We start from the raw sequence: 17496 nt of genomic DNA, 5'->3' as shown, positions 1-17496 counted from the left end.
TCCCCAGGGACAGGAAAGGCCAAAACAGGGGGAGGCCCGTGTACCGCAAAAAAAAAAAAAAAACAAAACCAATTTCACTTTCTTCATCTTAAGAAAAAAAAAAGAGGATAATAGTACTCACAGCAAAGAACTATTGAGATAATGTATGTAAGTAGGCACTCAGAACTAAGTCTGGCACCAAGGAAGAGCTTTATAAATAAGTGTCAGCCACATTTTCATCATCATCATCATCTTAATTATCATTTTCATTGTCAGAACAAGGAGAGGGTGTAAGCAGAGATCAAATCCTGTGCTACTTCAAGTCTGGCATTGTAAGTGCGGGTATCATTAACCTAAGGAAACCTACATGGCACCTTTGTGCAAATTAGAAAAAGACATTCCCTCCTCAAGACACTTCCCACCCATTTTCGGGAAGACTATCATAAAACGCACAAACATCCATGATGCCTCTTCTGGGAAAGGTGCCTCCTCGGGTTGTGCAGTACACAACCTTCACACTGTACAACGGTCCAGGTCTCCCTCTGATGGAAGAGACCACGCGGCTTGGAAACAGGTGAGTTCCTGTATAATAGAGAGAGGGTTAAAAGGAAACTTGAGTGGGTCCAGGAAACGCCTGGATGTGTGTGTCAAATGCTGGTAGGGGTATTAGAGTGTATGTCCCGAGGAGAAGGTTCAAAGCTATTCTCAGATGTTTAAAGGAATCACAAGTCCCCCCAAATTTAAGGAGACTCATTCCACCGTTAGGAGATGAGATGACGTAGGTGTATGGAGTCTGAGGTGATGCAGGAAATGGAGGCAGGCTCTAGATGCAGCTTGGGATTCAGGAGAGCCAGTTCTCAGGTAGAGGTCACAACTAGGGCCCTTTAAGAAGCAGGAACTCAGAAACCTAGACGGGGAACTTTTTGACAGTGAACGGGGAAGGCTAAGAGCACAGAGTTACTGAGACAGTTCCTATTTCTTAGGTCCAGCTGTCCGGAAACATGAAGAACGCCTCAAGTGCACCCTCTCTTTCCCCACAAGGAGTCTGCAGGCTGCACTTCATTCACATTCGGCTAAGACATAGTCCCCTGCGGCTCCTCCTGTAAAGACAAGATCCAGGAAAGAGGCATCACAGGCCTACAATCCTCTTGCCTCCTCCCCTCCCCGGCCATGCATGTCAACTCTTGTCACCCCCTTCCCAAGGAACTCCTGGATTTCAGGCACCATTATCTCTCATCTGGAATTGCTGAATAGCTTCCTAACTGGTCTCCTTGTTTCCCATCTCACCTCCTAACAACTCACTCTCCATATCGAGGAGACTGGGTTCCTCCTTGCTTATTTAAGTCCCTGCTTTGATCGCCGCCCCTCCAGTGCTCATAACATAACATCCCAAAGGCCCCAGGGCTCTACAGGAGTTCGCTTCTGTCTGCCCCTCCTTCCCCTGCACCACCAATGTTCAGGGGGTAGAAATGCAGACTGAAACGTACGTAAAGTCAAGGGTCAAACTGATAATAATTTCTCACCTCCCAGCATGCCTCACACTCTCCCACTTGCACAGTTGCTACATCTGCATTGACTTCCCCTAGACCTCAACCTCACCTAAAGAAATCCTACTTCTTCAAGATCCAGAAGCCTTTCTTGATCCCCAGATGAACGTGGTCATCCCTTCCCTTGACACCCCAGAGCATGTGCTTCATATCTGCCTTAGGATCTTTGGGGGTCTTTAACTGCATTTGCCTGTCATGGACTTCATTCCTTACTAGACCTGGGTTCTGAGATAGCAAAGGTGACTTAACCTCAAAGCACCTGCACTACTTAAAAGAGCACCTTGCAAAATAACAGGCATTCAAAAGATGTCTGTTGAATTAGGAGCTTTCATTCTGAGGGAAATCATTAATTCCTGCTCCCAGGGAGATGCCAGGGCTCCCAGAGAAAGACAGATGAGAAGGCATCTCGTGGATGCCAGCTCCCCTTTGCCCTCCCCCTGCCGCACTTCCTGCAGGAGGGTTAGTGTGTCCTGAGGTCAGAGACGCTAAGAGGCTTCCTCCTTCTTCCTACTCACTGGAAGCCTGCCTTCTCCTCAAGATTCTGAACAAAATTCCAATAAGGAAGAGGATGATACAGACAGCAATTCCACTGATGACTCCAGTGACCAGGGTGCCAGACAGCGAGGGCTCTAAAATAGCAAAAGCAAGTGAAAGCCCATGATCACTGCTCCATCCCAGAGCCAACCCTCCCCTCACTGCCCTGTTGACCACTCCCATCCCACCCACACCAGGTTTTCTCAGCCCCTGGCTCTCATCCATACCCCAGGTGGCAGTGAGGGGCTGATCTAGGCCTGGGTGCTGCACCTGGCAGCTGTATCTCTGCTCTTCCCCAGGGAGCACAGCCAAAGCCACCCAACCCTGGTAGGTTCCATCCCCGTTGGGCAGCACGTCCTCAGGCTCAACGTCCTTGGCATCCAGTGGCTGCCTGTCCTTCAACCACCTCATGGTGATGTCCTGGGGGTAGAAGTTCAGAGCTTGACACCGTAGAGTGGTCACTGCAGAGGCCACGTGATGAGTCACTTTCACCAAAGGAAGCGCTGAACAGGAAGGAGGGAGGATCTGGAGGGGGGATTCCTACCCATGCCAGGAAGACCAGAACTTTCACTTCACTTTCTCTATGGGTTGGAGGAAAGAGTTTCCCTGTGCAGACAGAGCAAGTTGTAGGAGAGACACACCATTTTGTGCCCCAACACATGTTCCAAGATTGGGTTCTGATGTGGTGTCACATGGAGAATAGTCACAGTCATATCAGCCTGTTCTCCGGTCCCACATGTAAATATGCATACTTGTTGCCCATGTCTTATGTTCTTTGTTAAGATATTAAGTTGAATCAGATGAAATTGCCCCTATGAGGCTCAAAAGTGATTGAATACGTACTACTGGTAATTTCACCTGGTTCAACCCAATAATTATTCTTGTAAAAAGGGGCCTTGTAAGATAGGCAGCCTACGTGACTACTACCATGTTCTGTGAACGTAACCTTTACCCTCCAAGATTCTGCTACTCTGACCGGTTGCCTCCTTGGTATTCATTTCTTGCCTTGGTATTCATGTGATAATTGGCATCTCTGAATTCCTAAGAGTTATAAATATACATAGCGTTCTTGGTTAAATCAAGAGAAAAATCACAGTTACTTCCTCTTTAGCTACATGCGTGGAAAAAAAATGAAAACCATGACTCATGGCTGGATGATACATCTCAGCTGTAAGGCGGAGACCTCAGAGCTGGAGACCTCAGGGTGGAAAACTCAGACCTCGTTACCTTCGCAGAGAGTTATGCAACCTCGACCATCTCTGAAAACCCAGCCGGGGATCCCATGCCCTGCATCCCCCTCCCGTCCATCCATCAAGAGAGGGGCAGAGGGTGCTCCCGCCATACCTTGCCGGTCCAGGGCCCCTCTCCCCAGCTCCAGCAAGCGCTGCAGCTGCTCAGGGCAGCCCCTCTCGAGGTAGGCTCTGTTCTGCTTGGCCCGAATCTTGTTCACTTCCCACTCCAGCTTGGTGGTCCGAGCCCTGGGCTCTGCTGCCCTCCAATCCAGCGTCTCAGGACGGAATTCAAGATGGTCCTGCCCATCGTACCCATACTTCCAGAACCCTCTGGTGCTGTTGTCCTCATGCACTTCACAGCCCAGGATCACCTGCAGGGTGTGGGACTCTGGCAGCACTCCCAGCTTCGTTACTGAAACCAAAGGAGCAGGCCCCTGTTTTCGCCATTACAGGGACCCAGTGACCTCAGGAATCAAACTCCTGCCCTCTTCCCTGTCCCCCGATCTCAAATAGCCAGTCATCTCCCTCAAGATGCATCCCTGAGGCGGGGACGCACTCCGCCCACCTCGGGAAGGCGAGGCGTGCTCGCCACATACCCTTGCTCTGGTTGTGGTTGTCCATGATGGTCCAGAAATCCACGGTGAACATGTGATCCCAGCCTTTCAGGCTCTGGCTCAGCTGCAGCCACAGCTGGCTGGTGGCCCTGCCCCAGAGCCACGGGGCACGAGGCTCGGCACGGCGACTCTCGTGATCGTAGGACACGAACAGCTGGTCGTCCACGTAGCCCAAGGCCTCAAACAGGGGCAGCCCAAGGTCTGGCTCGGAGGCACCCATGAAGAGGAAGCGCAGGGAGTGTGACCCTGGGCAGAGGGCGACAGGCCTTCTCTGTGAGCTGCCTGGGGAACTGGGAGGCAGGCCTTCTGAATCAACTGGTACCAGCTGTGTCTGGTCCCACCCCGTGAAAGTGACATGCGGTGCCTGCCTTCCCTCCGCATGCCCCTCCCGTCTGCTCTCCCCTTGCGCCCGTCTGCCACGTGTGCCTGCCACCCCATTGCAGGCCCCGGCCTCTGCCCCAGCAGTCACAGTTATAGCAGCCTCCCTTGGATCCAACAGACTCTAGAAAATGCCAAGGTGTGTCTAGCTAGGGCAGTTGAGCTCGAGAGCTAGTGCTCAGAGCCAATTAGATCCAAGTCCAGAGGAGTTATTGTTTTTTTTCACTACTTCCATCTCTAAATGCTTTACAGTGTACAGACAGACTTCGTTTTACTGCACTCTGCAGCTAATGTGTTTTTTACAAATTGAAGGTTTGTGGCAACCCCGTGTCAAGCAAGTCTATCAGCACCACTTTTCCAACAGCCTTTGCTCACTTTATGTCTCTGCGTCACATTTTGGTAATTCTCGCAAGATCTCCAGCTTTTTCATTATTATTATATTTGTTATGGTGATCTGTGATCAGTGATCTTTGATGTTACCATTATAAAAAGATTTTGCCTCTCTGAAGGCTCACATGATGGTTAACGTTTCTCAGCGATAAAGTACTTTTAAATTAAGGTATGTATGTTGTTTTTTTAAGGCAATGCTCTTGCACGCTTAATAGAATATAGTGTAGTAAACATAATTTGAATATGTACTGGGAAGCGAAAAACTTCATGTGAGTAGCTTTACTGTGACATTCCCTTTATTGTGGTGGTCTGAAACCGAACCCACAATACCTCTGAGGTCTGCCTGTAAATGTTTGCTGTCAAATGCTGGAAGATGTGCTGATAAACAGCTCAGGGCAGCTTTTCAGCAGCAAAACTGTTCCCAATCAAATGCAAATAGAGAAAAACTCCAGTAAGCCCAAGAGGACAGACTTCTGGGCAATGAGAGCTTCCTTACACCTCCCCTCAATTCTAGAATGAGGGAGTTCAGGGATGTATCCACAATGCCTAGAACAGTGTCTGGCATGTAGTACGTGCTTAATACACACCTGTTGGGTGACTAAATGCTGACTTCTAGATTTTTGTCTCTGGCCGTGAACTCTAGACTCTTACACTCCAACTGCCTACATGATACCACCAGTTGGATGACTCACTGGAATCTCAAACTTGAACAAGTCCAAAACCAGGCTCCTGGTTTCCCCCAAACTGCTCTTTCTTCCGCCTTCACCATCTCAGAAATGGCATCACCTATGCCCCTGTTGCTCAGGCCGATAAAATAAAAATAAAATAAAATAATAGCAGAGGCACCTTCGACTTTGTCTGTCATGTGATCCTTCATAGATCCCTCAGCAACTTCCTTCAAAATAGATCCAGAATACAACCGTTTCTCGCCACCACATCTGCTCCCACCGGCCCAGTCCATCAACTCCCGCCTGTCTGCTTGCGCTGTTTTTATCGTTGCCCCCTTCACTATGCGTTCCACAGAGCAGCTGGAGCAATCTTTTCAACAGCTGTGCTTGATCACATCACTGCTGGGCTGGAATCCACACTGTAGCCTGTGAGGCCCCAGGAGACTCGCCCGCGGCTCCTCTGCTGAGCCCATTGCCTGTTCTAGGCCTCCGGCCCCTGCGCTCCTGCTGCAGCGGCGCCCTTGCTCTTTCTTCAACCAGGACATTTCGTCTCTTAAGGGACATTTGGCAGTGTCTGGGCACATTTTCTGTTGTCACAACTGGGGAGTGTACTAACATCCAGTGAGTAAAGGACAGGGATGCTGCTAAACATCCTACAATGCACACGACGGTCCCCACAACAAAAAAAAGTCAGTAGTGCTGAGGTTGCGAATCCTTGCCATGTCTCCCCAGCCTGTCCGGGAAGCGCTCCTCCCAGGCAGCATCACCTCTACTTCCTTCGGGTATCTGTTCAAACCCAGCCAGGGAGAGTGGCCTGCCCTGATCTCTGTGCTTCACATGCCTTCAGGGCACCCATTACCTGATGCTCTCTATCCTTTTGTGTATTGTCATCCCCGTCTACTTGAATACAAAGCACCAGAGGACTAGGCTCCCTGCTCTCTCCTGGGTCTAGAACAGCATAACACATGGGTGGTGTTCCTTCAATACTTGTGAACAGTGAAGACTTGTGTCCAGCAAATGTTATGATTCAACCTCTAACGCAGTGTGACTTTTAAGAATCGCAGCTATGAAGTGGAGACACGGGCTCTGCCTCAAAAGCCCTGAGTAACATTGAACAAAGTCACCACCTGTGAGCAAGTCTTATCTCATTCTCGTCATCTATAAAGTGTGGATACACATACTAGCTACCCTCCAAGTGTGGTTCTGAGGCTACATGACAAAGTATGAAGCGTCCAGAGCTGTGCCAGAGAACAGTAAGATCGAACACTGTCAGCTAAGATTAGAACCAGTGGCACTTCATTTAGTGTCAGAAAACCAGATCGCCTGAATTCTTTGTAACCTGGGGAAAGGATTTAACCTGAGGTCGTTAACCACGAGTAAAATCAACATACGAATAGCTCCTACCTCCCAAATGCATAGTAGAGCCAAACAGGATCACAGATCTGAAGGCGATTTAAAACTGGGGTCATTACTTACATGTTAATTACCATCCTTTCGGCATCCTTTAGTAAAGGCCGGTTAATTATACAATACTATTAACACTGCAAATCAACAACTCCGGGCTGAAAAGGAGAACCGTGCGATTCAGTTCAAAAACAGCAGATATGTTATTTCTCCAGGCAAAAGAACAATCACCAAGGGTCAGTCAGTCCCTAGGCCGACCTCTGTCAAGAACCTCCCACCCACAGCGCCAGTGGTTCTGAAATGGAAACCCAGCTGGGTCCGCCGTGCGTTCGCTCGTCCCAATGTCTCCCAACCCTTAGAGCGCCCGGGAAAGGAAACACCGAGGGGGCGCTCCGGCCGAGGTCGCCCTTGGTGAAAAGAACTTCCTGTTTGGGGATGATCGGGGGTAAAACGACACAACCGCCAGTAGAAACAAGAATACCGAGATCCGAGTCCAAGGACCCCTAATCCTTGGCCTCGATGAGAAAAGGTTTATACCTAGAAACGTCACGCTCGGAGGAGGGAGTGGGTGGTTCTTCCATAGCAGCAGGGACAGCTAGCGGGCCGGGGGTGGGCGTGGAGGTCTTGGGGCGAGAGGCCCCGTAACCCCATCTGCACCCCAGTGACCCACGTCCCCTCCGGGGAAAGTTGGGGGAGGGGACCGTGCACAGGGCTGAGCAGTCGTTCCGAGCTTAGCGAACTCCCAATCGCTAAGAAAAGCTAGTTTCGATTTTTCCTCCCCCCACCCCCCGCTCCCCTCTCTGGCCTGCAGCCCCCGGACTCACGCGGCGGTCGCCCCTGCGTGGCCACCGTCCGCAGGAGAATCAGGAGGAGAAGCGCCGGCCGGGCTCGCGGGCCCATTTCGCCGGCTCCGACCGTCCGTCCTGGCGCTTTTCAGCCGCTTGGGTAGGGCGGGGAAACGGGGGTGGTCCAAGAAGTCACCCTGGAGCCATTGCCGAGGCTCCGGGGATCCCAGATGAAACTTCCTGGCCAGTGGGATCCTTTTCCGGGGCCACTGGCGAAAAGAAATGGGTCTCCTGCACTTGAACTCGCCTGCAATCCAGAGTACCTGCTTGGGAAACACTCGGTGATCCAGCTGTCCTTCTGGTTTTTAAACCCAGGGAGGATGTTGCTGACTGAGGAAAGTATATTTAACGATTTTCTGATCTAAATATTTAAATATTGAATAAGTTGAAATTTTAATTATACATTTTGAAAAATTTTAAGTTCAACTTTCCAATCCTGATGTTTTTGCATAAAAATTTTATTTTATTCTTTGATCACAATTAGTTAAATCATAAGATTAACAGATTTGATCCTATCTACCGAAACATCTTTCACAATTTATGTAGTTAAATTATATTTCACAAACTACTGCACATTGGAATCACCCGGAGAATCGTTAAACCTATTGATGCCCTGCTATAGCCCCCAGACATTCTGATTTAATTGCTGTATGGTGCCACCAAAGCAACGGGATTTTAAATACCCCTCTTCCCCCCAACACACACAACAAGGTTTGAGAACTACTCTCTGAGAAATTTCAAAAGGATATTAGTGTCTGGTTTTCCTGAAACCTTTAAGTGCCTGATAAATATAATAAGTGATACCTTTTAAAGCATGTATGCAAATTTTGGCCATCTCAGAAAAAATCAGAGTTGGAAATTAAGGCCTCTTAACTATGTGGGGATATGAAATCGGGTGGGGAAAATGTTGACTATTGCTGATGAGCACATGGGGGTTGATTGTACAATTACTTTTTTTTTTTCTTGGTAACAGCTTTATGGAGATATAATTCACGTACATACAATTCACCCATTTAAAGTATAAAATTCCACGGCTTTAGTATATTCATAAAGGTGAGCAACCATACCACAATCAATTTTAGAACATTTGTCATCCCCTCCACAATGAAACATTTTAGTACCGTTTAGTCATCATTTCCAAATTCCACCATCCTCCCTCCCTCTCCCCTTACTCAGTCACTAAGCTGCTGCTAAAAAACATAATTCAGCAAAGTCAATTTTAAAGATTGAATTGGTTTTACTGAATGATTCATGAGTCAGGCAGCATACCATCTAGCAAGCAGACGTGAGCTCCAAGGAGCTACAAAAAGGGAAAGATTTAACGGTACTATGGCCTTACTCCAGTTTCTCTGAACCTCAGTTTGCTCATCTGTGAAATGGGGAAAATAATTTCTGATCACCAAATGATACTCTATGTGAATGACCTCTTGCAGCTGTTAACAGATACGGACACCCCTAGAAGGTAGTAATTACAGACTGGCAGGTTAGGAATAAACTGTATGTTGTACGTTTTTGTTTAGAGTGCCATCAGAACTAACGAGATACCATGGTATAAATGTCTCTTTCATTTGGGAAGAGTTTGGGACCATTGCGATGACTATTTTTGTCAATTGTTATCTTTCAGCTCTTCCAAAAGCCTTAGAAATTTTAAGGGAGAAAACGTCCTCGATATTTAATACCTTCTAATGAAAACTGTCGTATATGTATTTTTCATTACCGATGAGAACAACAAAGTCTACTCTTACTCACTTTAGTATAATCAGAGTTTTTGTAAACTACCCTATTGTATCTCATTTCTGATGAGTATATATGTGTGCTTTAAAGGCACATGAATTATAATCAATCTTCAAGGGAAAGTTATACTGCAAAGCCACCAAAACTCTCCGTCTCAACTTTCTCATTTGTAAAGAGGTGATAATAACAGCTACTTCATAAAATGATTTTTAGAATTAAGTGAAAAAGAATAAAAATGGATAAATGAAGCCTTCAACAAGTGCCTGGCAAATAAACAAGGCTAAACCATGTTTGTTATTAGTACATATTCTAATATCATACTAATATTATCAATGACATTTTTTATCTGAGGATGCTGCTCCCTACCAGGTGATAGGTCAAGGTCAATATCCTCTTACAGATTGCCTGTATTGTGGTTATCTCACTATCATAATAATAATAATTTAAAAAGATAAAACATATGCAGTCTCTTTAGGTCTTTGGGGTTCTTATGCCTAATTTGCTACTCACATTTAAGACACAGTTGAAGTGGCTTCTGCACAAGACTGTTTCTACCCCCATGATTTGGTAAAATTGGCCATATCCTCCTTTAGTCTCTACTCCACATTGTACTGCCAGATGTAAAACATTTCTGTCCATTCTCTTTCCATGCCTTTTCCCCTTACTGTAAACTGTATGCACTTCGAGGGTAGTTATCTGTGCTTCTCCTCCTTGTGAATTGCTTGAGGAGGTGAATGAATCAACCATGGGTTTCTTGTCCATCTGACAATTTATTTCTCTTTATAAAGATTATTGACTCCAAAGGTCCCGGTAGCCAGCTTGGTACTTGACTGCTCTGGGCCTTTACTCCAGTCTCACATCTTCTCAATACTGTCACTGTCAACTGTAGGTAATTATCATTTCTGTCCATCAGAAGACTATATATGAATGAGTTTTGAAATCTTCTGGGTAATATGTCAACCCAGAGTTAATGATTGATGACTTAGCCCGGGCACAAGGAGCATCAGCTGTCCACCAAGGACAGTGTTAATTTGGAGCGCCATCTAGTGCCTATTGGTGCCAACGACATCCTACGTTGTAAATGCCTTTGGGCAGGGAAGGGTTGAAGCCAAAACAAACCCATTTATTAAATTGTTCATTGGACTTTTACACAACCTACACTTCAGTGCAGTCTACTTCTTGGGGCTTTGTTTGGAGCGTGTGTGTTACAATGAAGGTGCTGGGTTGATCTTGGGCACATTGCAAAGTCACAAACCCTTTAAATCTTTTTATCCGTATTAGCACATAGTGTGTAGTAAATTTGCTATTACTATCACCATTGTCATAATTGATATACCTTAACCAAGATAGTACCAGTGTTGTTATCTTTGCACAATAGTGTTTTCTTCTGTCACCTTCCTCCTCACTGTGGTCATTTTTACTTTAAGAAAGGAAAGAAAAGTAATTTAGTATTTTAAAAGTTGCCTTTGTAAGACTATGGCTAACCTCCACGCCTGGGGAAAGTCGACTGTTTCCTCCTTTTCATGTCCACTCTGACCTTTTCCACAGCCATTATTCCATATCTTTTTCTAGGTCCTCATCCTCCAAATTCCACCATAAGGGTAGAGCCTGTCTTATTTACTTCCTTATTCCCTAAACCCAGAGGGGATTATCGAAGGTGCAGGTTAATTTTTTGTGGAATGACATAATTATCCAGCATGATATTTCTGGACTACTTAGACAACTGTCAGTCCAAGCCACTTAATCTGTTCTTCCCTTGCTCTTGCCTGCCTATAGACTTGCTGAAGTCTCAGGGCTTCACAGTGGTGTCAGGATCACCGTCTGTCAAACGGGAATAAAAATTTCTGTTCACCAAAAGAGACAGAAAAGTGTTAAGTTATAACTAAAGGTTAAATATTACATAAGGGCCTGGAGAGACTGTAACATGCCAGCCGCCAAAATGATCTTTGGTTGGTTGGGATCGCCATCTAGTGTCCATCAGAACAGACAGCAAGATGTGTTGTAAACACCTTTGATTCTGCCGGAAGCGTATGATATTCATGCAGAACTGTTTGCAGGGGTGAAAACGCTTTCTGCCTACAACTCATTAAACAGACTAGTAAGTAATTAATAGTTATGGGAGTATTTTAATTTTATAATAGAAAAACAAAGGTCTTCGACTTTAGTTCAGTTGATATGTGTGTGTGTGTGTGTGTGTGTTCAGGGTACATGAATTGTAATCAGTCTGCAGGGCTCTCCTAGGAGAAATCTGAATTCTCAATCTCCATTTCTTTATTGGTGAAGTACTAATGCTTGTGATGGTAGTCATAGGATGGTGGTGAAGACAGAATGAAAATAGTGCATATAATGGCTGGTGCATAGAAAGTGTTCAGTTAACTGTTATCTTTATTAGTATTATTGACACTCTTAAACCAACAATTACAGAATGGTGTTGTGTTTATAAGAATGTATGTATAACTTTTAAAATAATTTTTAAAATATGTATATAAAAATTTGTACTTACAACATGGCAGGTACTATTCTTAGAACTATATAAACATTAACTCATTAATTCTCATAGCAACCTGTAAAACAAGTACAACTATTGCCACTTTATAGATGAGAAAACTGAGGCATAGAGGAGGTGATAAAATTATCTAATGGCAAAGTTGAGTTTGAACTCAGGCATTCCAGCTTCTGAGCCAGTCCTTTTGATAAATATACGATGCCACATCTGTATTTTTCCTGGACTATTTTATAAAATTAAGAGGAAAATATAAGTGCTACTATCATTAACCATGAAAAGTATAAGAAATCTATGTATTAACTGAAGCATAGCTACAAATTCTTAGGTAAGCTAACGTTGTAAGAATTTGGTCCCAAACAGAAATTGTGTTTAACTTAAGAAGGTTAAGGTGAGTTCAGTAGTAAAAAATGCAGGGTGATGGGATACCTTGGTTTCTCTTCTACATTGACAACACACGGTTCTCCCTGACAGCTATGTCTGTCTGCTGTTGGAAGTATGCACACACTTAGGATGCAGAATGCAGGGAGGAGGTGACTATGTGAATGTCATCATAATCTTTTCCTTTTGAGTTTTGGTCAAGGAGTGAGCTCCAAGAACAGCAGTGCAGGGGGTAGATTCTGAGTGACAGTGTTGGTCCTTGATTATGTTCTCTCCTCTCACTCCCCACTACACATACACACACACATCTCCCTTCTCTAATGGGAAAGCTTCTTCTCTTCTTATTAGAATCTCTTCTTGAGGTCTTCCTTGGGTTAGTTCCTAGGTCTCGTGACCTTTCAGAAGCTGCCAGGGGAAGCATACATAATTGGAAAGAGTGAACCAGCTTGTTGCACTTGGTCTACTCTTACCCACTCCTCCAAATGAAGGAGAGTATCAACTGTCTCAGGGTCACCCCAAGACAGGAGGCTCCCATGGTACAAGGATGTAATGGAAATAAACCTTAAATAAGAGGCTACTGTGTGCTCCGTCCAATCCCAGGAACTGTACGCACATTATCTAATTCAATCTTCACTATATTCCTGGGGCGAGGGAGCAGTGGGGAGTGTTACAGAGGAGGAAATGAGTGTGCTGGCTCCAAAGCTGCTGTCTTGACTTCCGCTCTTTTGCACTAACAACTCAGCTGTGTTCCCAACCTTCAGGCAGCCTTACAAGTCTCAGCTTAGCCTGGGGCTGCCAGGATTTTGAATGGGCTAGGGGATAAGGAACTTTCCTGAGTTGACCTTCTATCATTTACATTTATAATACATAATATTATATATATAGTATTACATATTATAGATTTCATATCCAAGTCTATATATAGTATATATAAAATATACATACTATGTAGAGATTTATATGTAAAAGATATAGTAGTATGTATTTAATATTATATATTTATACTACTATATCTTTTACATATAAATCTCTATATAGTATTATGTGCTATACATTTTATGTAAAAATCTATTATAGTATTTAATGTAAATGAATATATTATATGCTGTTTGTTATATATAATTATGAATAGATATAATTAATTTTATAGGTAGTAAACATCATATACATGTGATTATTAAATTTAATACTCAGTTTTAATTTCTAAAGTAGTAAATATCTACATATATATGTAACTTACATTAACAAAACTTACCGGGGGGCTACTAATTTTTAGAAATGTGAAGGGGTCCTGAAATCTGAATTTTGAGAACCACTGTTCTAGCCTTTTCTCTGATGTCTTAATTTCCCAATTGGATTGGTAAGTACTTGAAGGCAAATGTTTAAGCAGCACATGAACATTTTTGGTTTTTATACTTTTGTTCTCTCAGTGGTTTGTGTCTTTCTTATCAGATTTATCACACTGTATGATAATTATACTTATCTGTGTCAGTCTCAAAACTTATAATTCCTTAAGAGGAGACACTTTGCTTGGCTTATCTTTGCTTTTGTTCCCTCCTGGTGTCCTTTGCTTAACAAGTGCTCAGTAAGCATATGTGAAAAGCTTGTGCATGGCATAGTGATGAGCTAGGAAATAAAAAGCAATAACATGTCCTAACAAATCTACCAAAATTCGTATGCCCCTGTTTCCTCCAAAATAGTCATCGTGTAAAGCCATGTATTTATTCTGATTAAGGCTATTGCCTAATATATGTTTTCATCTTGTGCTTTATAATTGCCTTCATTAGCAGCCTAAACCGAGAAAGTGTAAAAATGTATATTTTCTCGCTATTGACAAATCCTTTTCTTTTGAGGGTAGGTTTCACTTTTGAAACCATTTAAAGTCATTTGAAAACAAGCTTGAAAAATCAGGTGGCTATTAATGCCCTAGTTTCTTGTGTCACTTATGTGATTCTAATAGCTGTTCCAAATGTTTTGCAATGCATCGTTCCTTGTGTAATACTCTCTATGTATTAACTGAGCTCCCACTACGTGCTTTACTACTATATTCTCTGTTGGTTTCCGCAGTGTATTTTGAGAGTGTGTCAGGGAAAAAGATACAGAAACTTTAGTCTCAACTGAAAGTTTCCTTGGCAAGTCAGGAAAAATCAGGTTTTAATAACTTCCAGTTGGGGCCTATAACGAACGGACAGAACACTCTCCTGGCATGGTAGAAGGAGGAAGAGAAAGAAAAATCAGTTGTCAGCCCCTGATCCATACACCTGTCCCAACAGCTCCTCTCACTCTCCTTTGAGTGTGTCTTACTGTTTGAGTCCCTCTCTCTCGCTCCAGCTCCATTTGGGCTTGACATTCTGCTCTGCATCTTTAACTTTGTCCGCCAGCTTTCCCGACACGAAAGATATGAAACAAAATTAGCCAACCTGTAATATTTAGGATGTGTGTAAATACAAGAATACACAATTTATTGCATGGCAACATTTACCTTTGTCCTCAGTTTATTGCTGGCTATCTTGAGACCATCAATTTTGAGTGGGCAGACAACAACCTTAATCTGAATCTTCCCTGGAGTTAATTTTAGTAGGTCTTTTGTTGCTCACAGGTTTGTTCAATCTTATTTCAAAGCCTGAGACTTCATGGGACATCTACAAGATCTAAGGTGGCTTTATAGCTCATGGTCAAAAAGTCTTGTATCTTCCAATTTTTTAGAATGGTTTTTAAAGATTCTGATTCAGAGCTTGTAGGACAAACTGAATAACCAAGTGTAAAAGTATAATTTTCAAAACATGACTCTCATACAAGTACTGTGTATAGTGAGCTTGTGCATGGGTCAGAGAATGATTTCAGTATTAATGACGGAGCAAGCAGAATGAAAAAATTAGGTCAAAGCAGGATACAGGAGAATGAAATATTTGTTCAGTCAGGGCAAGAGAGAATGCTGGAAGGCTGAAAAATCAGATACAAAATTGTTTAATGTCCTATTAGGCAATACAATCATAACTTTTAGGGTTATCTTTTCTACTAGAAAGAATTCACTTGCATCTCTACTGAACAAGACCTTTATTAATGTATCAATCTTCCACAAGTAAACGTATAATTTTGCATACTCTGAGCCCAATCGAAAAAGAAATATTAACTCATACTGGACAGCGTGCTGTCCAGTATGACAGCTATTAGTCACATGTGGTCATTGAACACTTGTAATGTGGCTAGTCTGAAATTTTACAAATGTAAAATACACAGCAGACTTTGAAGACTTACCATATGAAAAAAAGAATAGAAACTGTCTTATATTTTTAAATATCGATTAATGTTGAAGTGATAGTAGTTTGGATATACTGAGTTAAGTAAAATATATTATTAAAATTAGATTCACCTATTTCTTCTTATTTTTTCATTGTGACTACTAGAAAGCTTAAAATTACGTGTATGACTCACATTCCATTTTACTGTATAGCATGGCCTTAGAGCATTAGATGAACCACAGGTGGACTCGTGGAGAATTCTCTACTACAGCTTGAAAAGACATGAAGAAATATCTTTGCTTTGTTTTTGACTTTTCTCAACACAAGTTACAGGGATCTAGAGAAGGGCTACTTGTTTTTCTGCCTTCTGATCTCTATTATGTGGCCAGGAGGTTGAGAGCAAGAATTTGAGTGGCTGGTGTCTGGTTCTGGACTTCAGATTTGCATATGGAGAGATGTGATTTGAGTGATTTAAACTGAGTGGTCATATTAGAAAACTGAATTACAGTAATCAAATTTACATGCTGCTTATTTGCAAAAAGGGACACCAATTTTTTTTGTTTGTTTGTTTGCAGTACACGGGCCTCTCACTGCTGTGGCCTCTACCGTTGCGGAACACAGGCTCCAGACGCGCAGACTCAGCGGCCGTGGCTCACGGGCCCAGCCGCTCCGCGGCATGTGGGATCTTCTCGGACCGGGGCCCGAACCCGTGTCCCCGGCATCGGCAGGCGCATTCCCAACCACTGCGCCACCAGGGAAGCCCAGGTACACCATTTTCTAGTGACGGGAGGTTCAGTGACCTGGTAATCAAGATTCCACACAGCCCTTTTCCTGGTGGTTATGCATACTTAGCTGAGTTTCAGATGAAGAGGGGGCTCATTGCACATAGAATCAGAACAAAATGGCATGTTCTTATTTTATGTTTTTACCGAAACATATTAGCATGATGAAGGTACTTTAGTTGTTCACACACTTTCAATGATTTCTTACAATTCCTATGCCCAAAGTCACACTGATGGATGACAGGTCTAAAGCGATTTTCTGTGGTTGCTAATTCATCCATCACTAATCTTATTAGGCTGTTAATTCCCAGAGGACATGACCAGTAGTACACATAGCTTCCAAATGTTGAATGAATGTTATTCAGTGAAACCATGGGGTTATCCTTAGTCTAAAAGAAGATACCTCATTTTCATTCATCACTGAACTTAATTTGTATAACCCCTTTTGACTATCACATCTAAGACTGACATCTTTAGTACATATTTTCATCTAGATGTAGTAGTAGTAAAGGGGGCTTTAGAATAGAATACATATGGCTGGCTTTAGAGGGGATAAGAGGTGAGCTTATCAGCAAAAAGTGGCATAATAATTTATTTGTTCTAGTAATTTTCCTCTATTTCTGTTAAAATTTTGCCGTTTCATTTCTGTTTCAAATCTATAGTTCATCTTAAAAGTCAAAAGTGTATCTTGTTGAAGCCAGTTGCTTTATTTCCATCTGTATCTTTGGGTTCCCAGTTAGAGAGTGTCCTGTACCACGACATGTGTTAGATATTGTTACTGGAAGTAACCTAGAATTTTCATGTGCTGAAATTCATCTCTTTATTGCAGCATGCAAAAATAAATAAATAAATGCTTGTTTTCTTTGAAAACAGATCATCTAAACGTCCCTAGCTGCCAAGTCTATTTGGGGGTTATTTGCAGGCTTAGGGGGTCTTCTTTCTTCCCTCATTATCCCTATCCTTGAGGGCCAGACCCCCTGCCTTGCACAACCCAGAGGGAAACCTGAGAGCTTTTAAAAAACAGCCCAATTTCTCGCCTTTGGAGAAGTGAGAAGAGTGCCCCGCCCCCATCTATGAAAAGAGGGATTTGATAGTTTCAATGTCTTCAAATCAAAGATTTAAGTCTCTAACCCCCCATCATCCAGGACCCCCCCCAAGGCTTACGAACCCCCTCCCATCCCGCCCTAACTGCTTTGGACTGGCCCCAGAATCCTGGTCCCAGTCCACAGTTCCTGTGGGTCTGTACGCAGAATTCACAGAGGA

The 17496-nt window shown here is 43.5% G+C and overlaps 1 protein-coding gene across 4 annotated transcripts; it reads right to left on the bottom strand.

The window, feature by feature from the left end:
* Nucleotides 1-212: 212 nt before the first annotated feature.
* Nucleotides 213-7762, bottom strand: HFE (homeostatic iron regulator). 4 transcript variants are annotated; one of them, XM_024751995.1, is made up of 6 exons: nt 7571-7762; nt 3889-4152; nt 3405-3704; nt 2288-2563; nt 2042-2155; nt 213-1079 (listed from the first exon to the last, which is right to left on the bottom strand). In XM_024751995.1, exons 1-6 carry the CDS (start codon nt 7644-7646, stop codon nt 1039-1041), a joined length of 1071 nt encoding a protein of 356 aa, XP_024607763.1. In that variant the 5' UTR covers nt 7647-7762; the 3' UTR covers nt 213-1038. The 4 variants fall into 4 exon arrangements, with proteins under 4 accessions (XP_024607763.1, XP_024607766.1, XP_024607764.1 ...); XM_024751998.1 differs by having other exon boundaries at nt 438-1079; nt 2331-2563; nt 7571-7737; XM_024751996.1 differs by having other exon boundaries at nt 438-1079; nt 2288-2521; nt 7571-7737.
* Nucleotides 7763-17496: the final 9734 nt, after the last annotated feature.

Source organism: Neophocaena asiaeorientalis, unplaced genomic scaffold (assembly GCF_003031525.2).
Source record: "Neophocaena asiaeorientalis asiaeorientalis breed wild unplaced genomic scaffold, Neophocaena_asiaeorientalis_V1.1 scaffold165, whole genome shotgun sequence".
Lineage (NCBI taxonomy): Eukaryota > Metazoa > Chordata > Mammalia > Artiodactyla > Phocoenidae > Neophocaena > Neophocaena asiaeorientalis.
Note: the sequence above shows the minus strand (reverse complement) of the source record. Positions and strands in the feature narration are given on the sequence as shown.

Excerpts from the sequence above, each read along its gene's own strand:
- HFE (XM_024751995.1), bottom strand. The coding sequence starts at position 7,646 with ATGGGCCCGCGAGCCCGGCCGGCGCTTCTCCTCCTGATTCTCCTGCGG. Across the intron at positions 2,564-3,404 it reads AGGGGCCCTGGACCGGCAAG|CGCTTCCTTTGGTGAAAGTG; the intron begins GTATGGCGGGAG and ends CTTCCTGTTCAG. Across the intron at positions 1,080-2,041 it reads GAGGAGAAGGCAGGCTTCCA|GAGGAGCCGCAGGGGACTAT; the intron begins GTGAGTAGGAAG and ends TTGTCTTTACAG.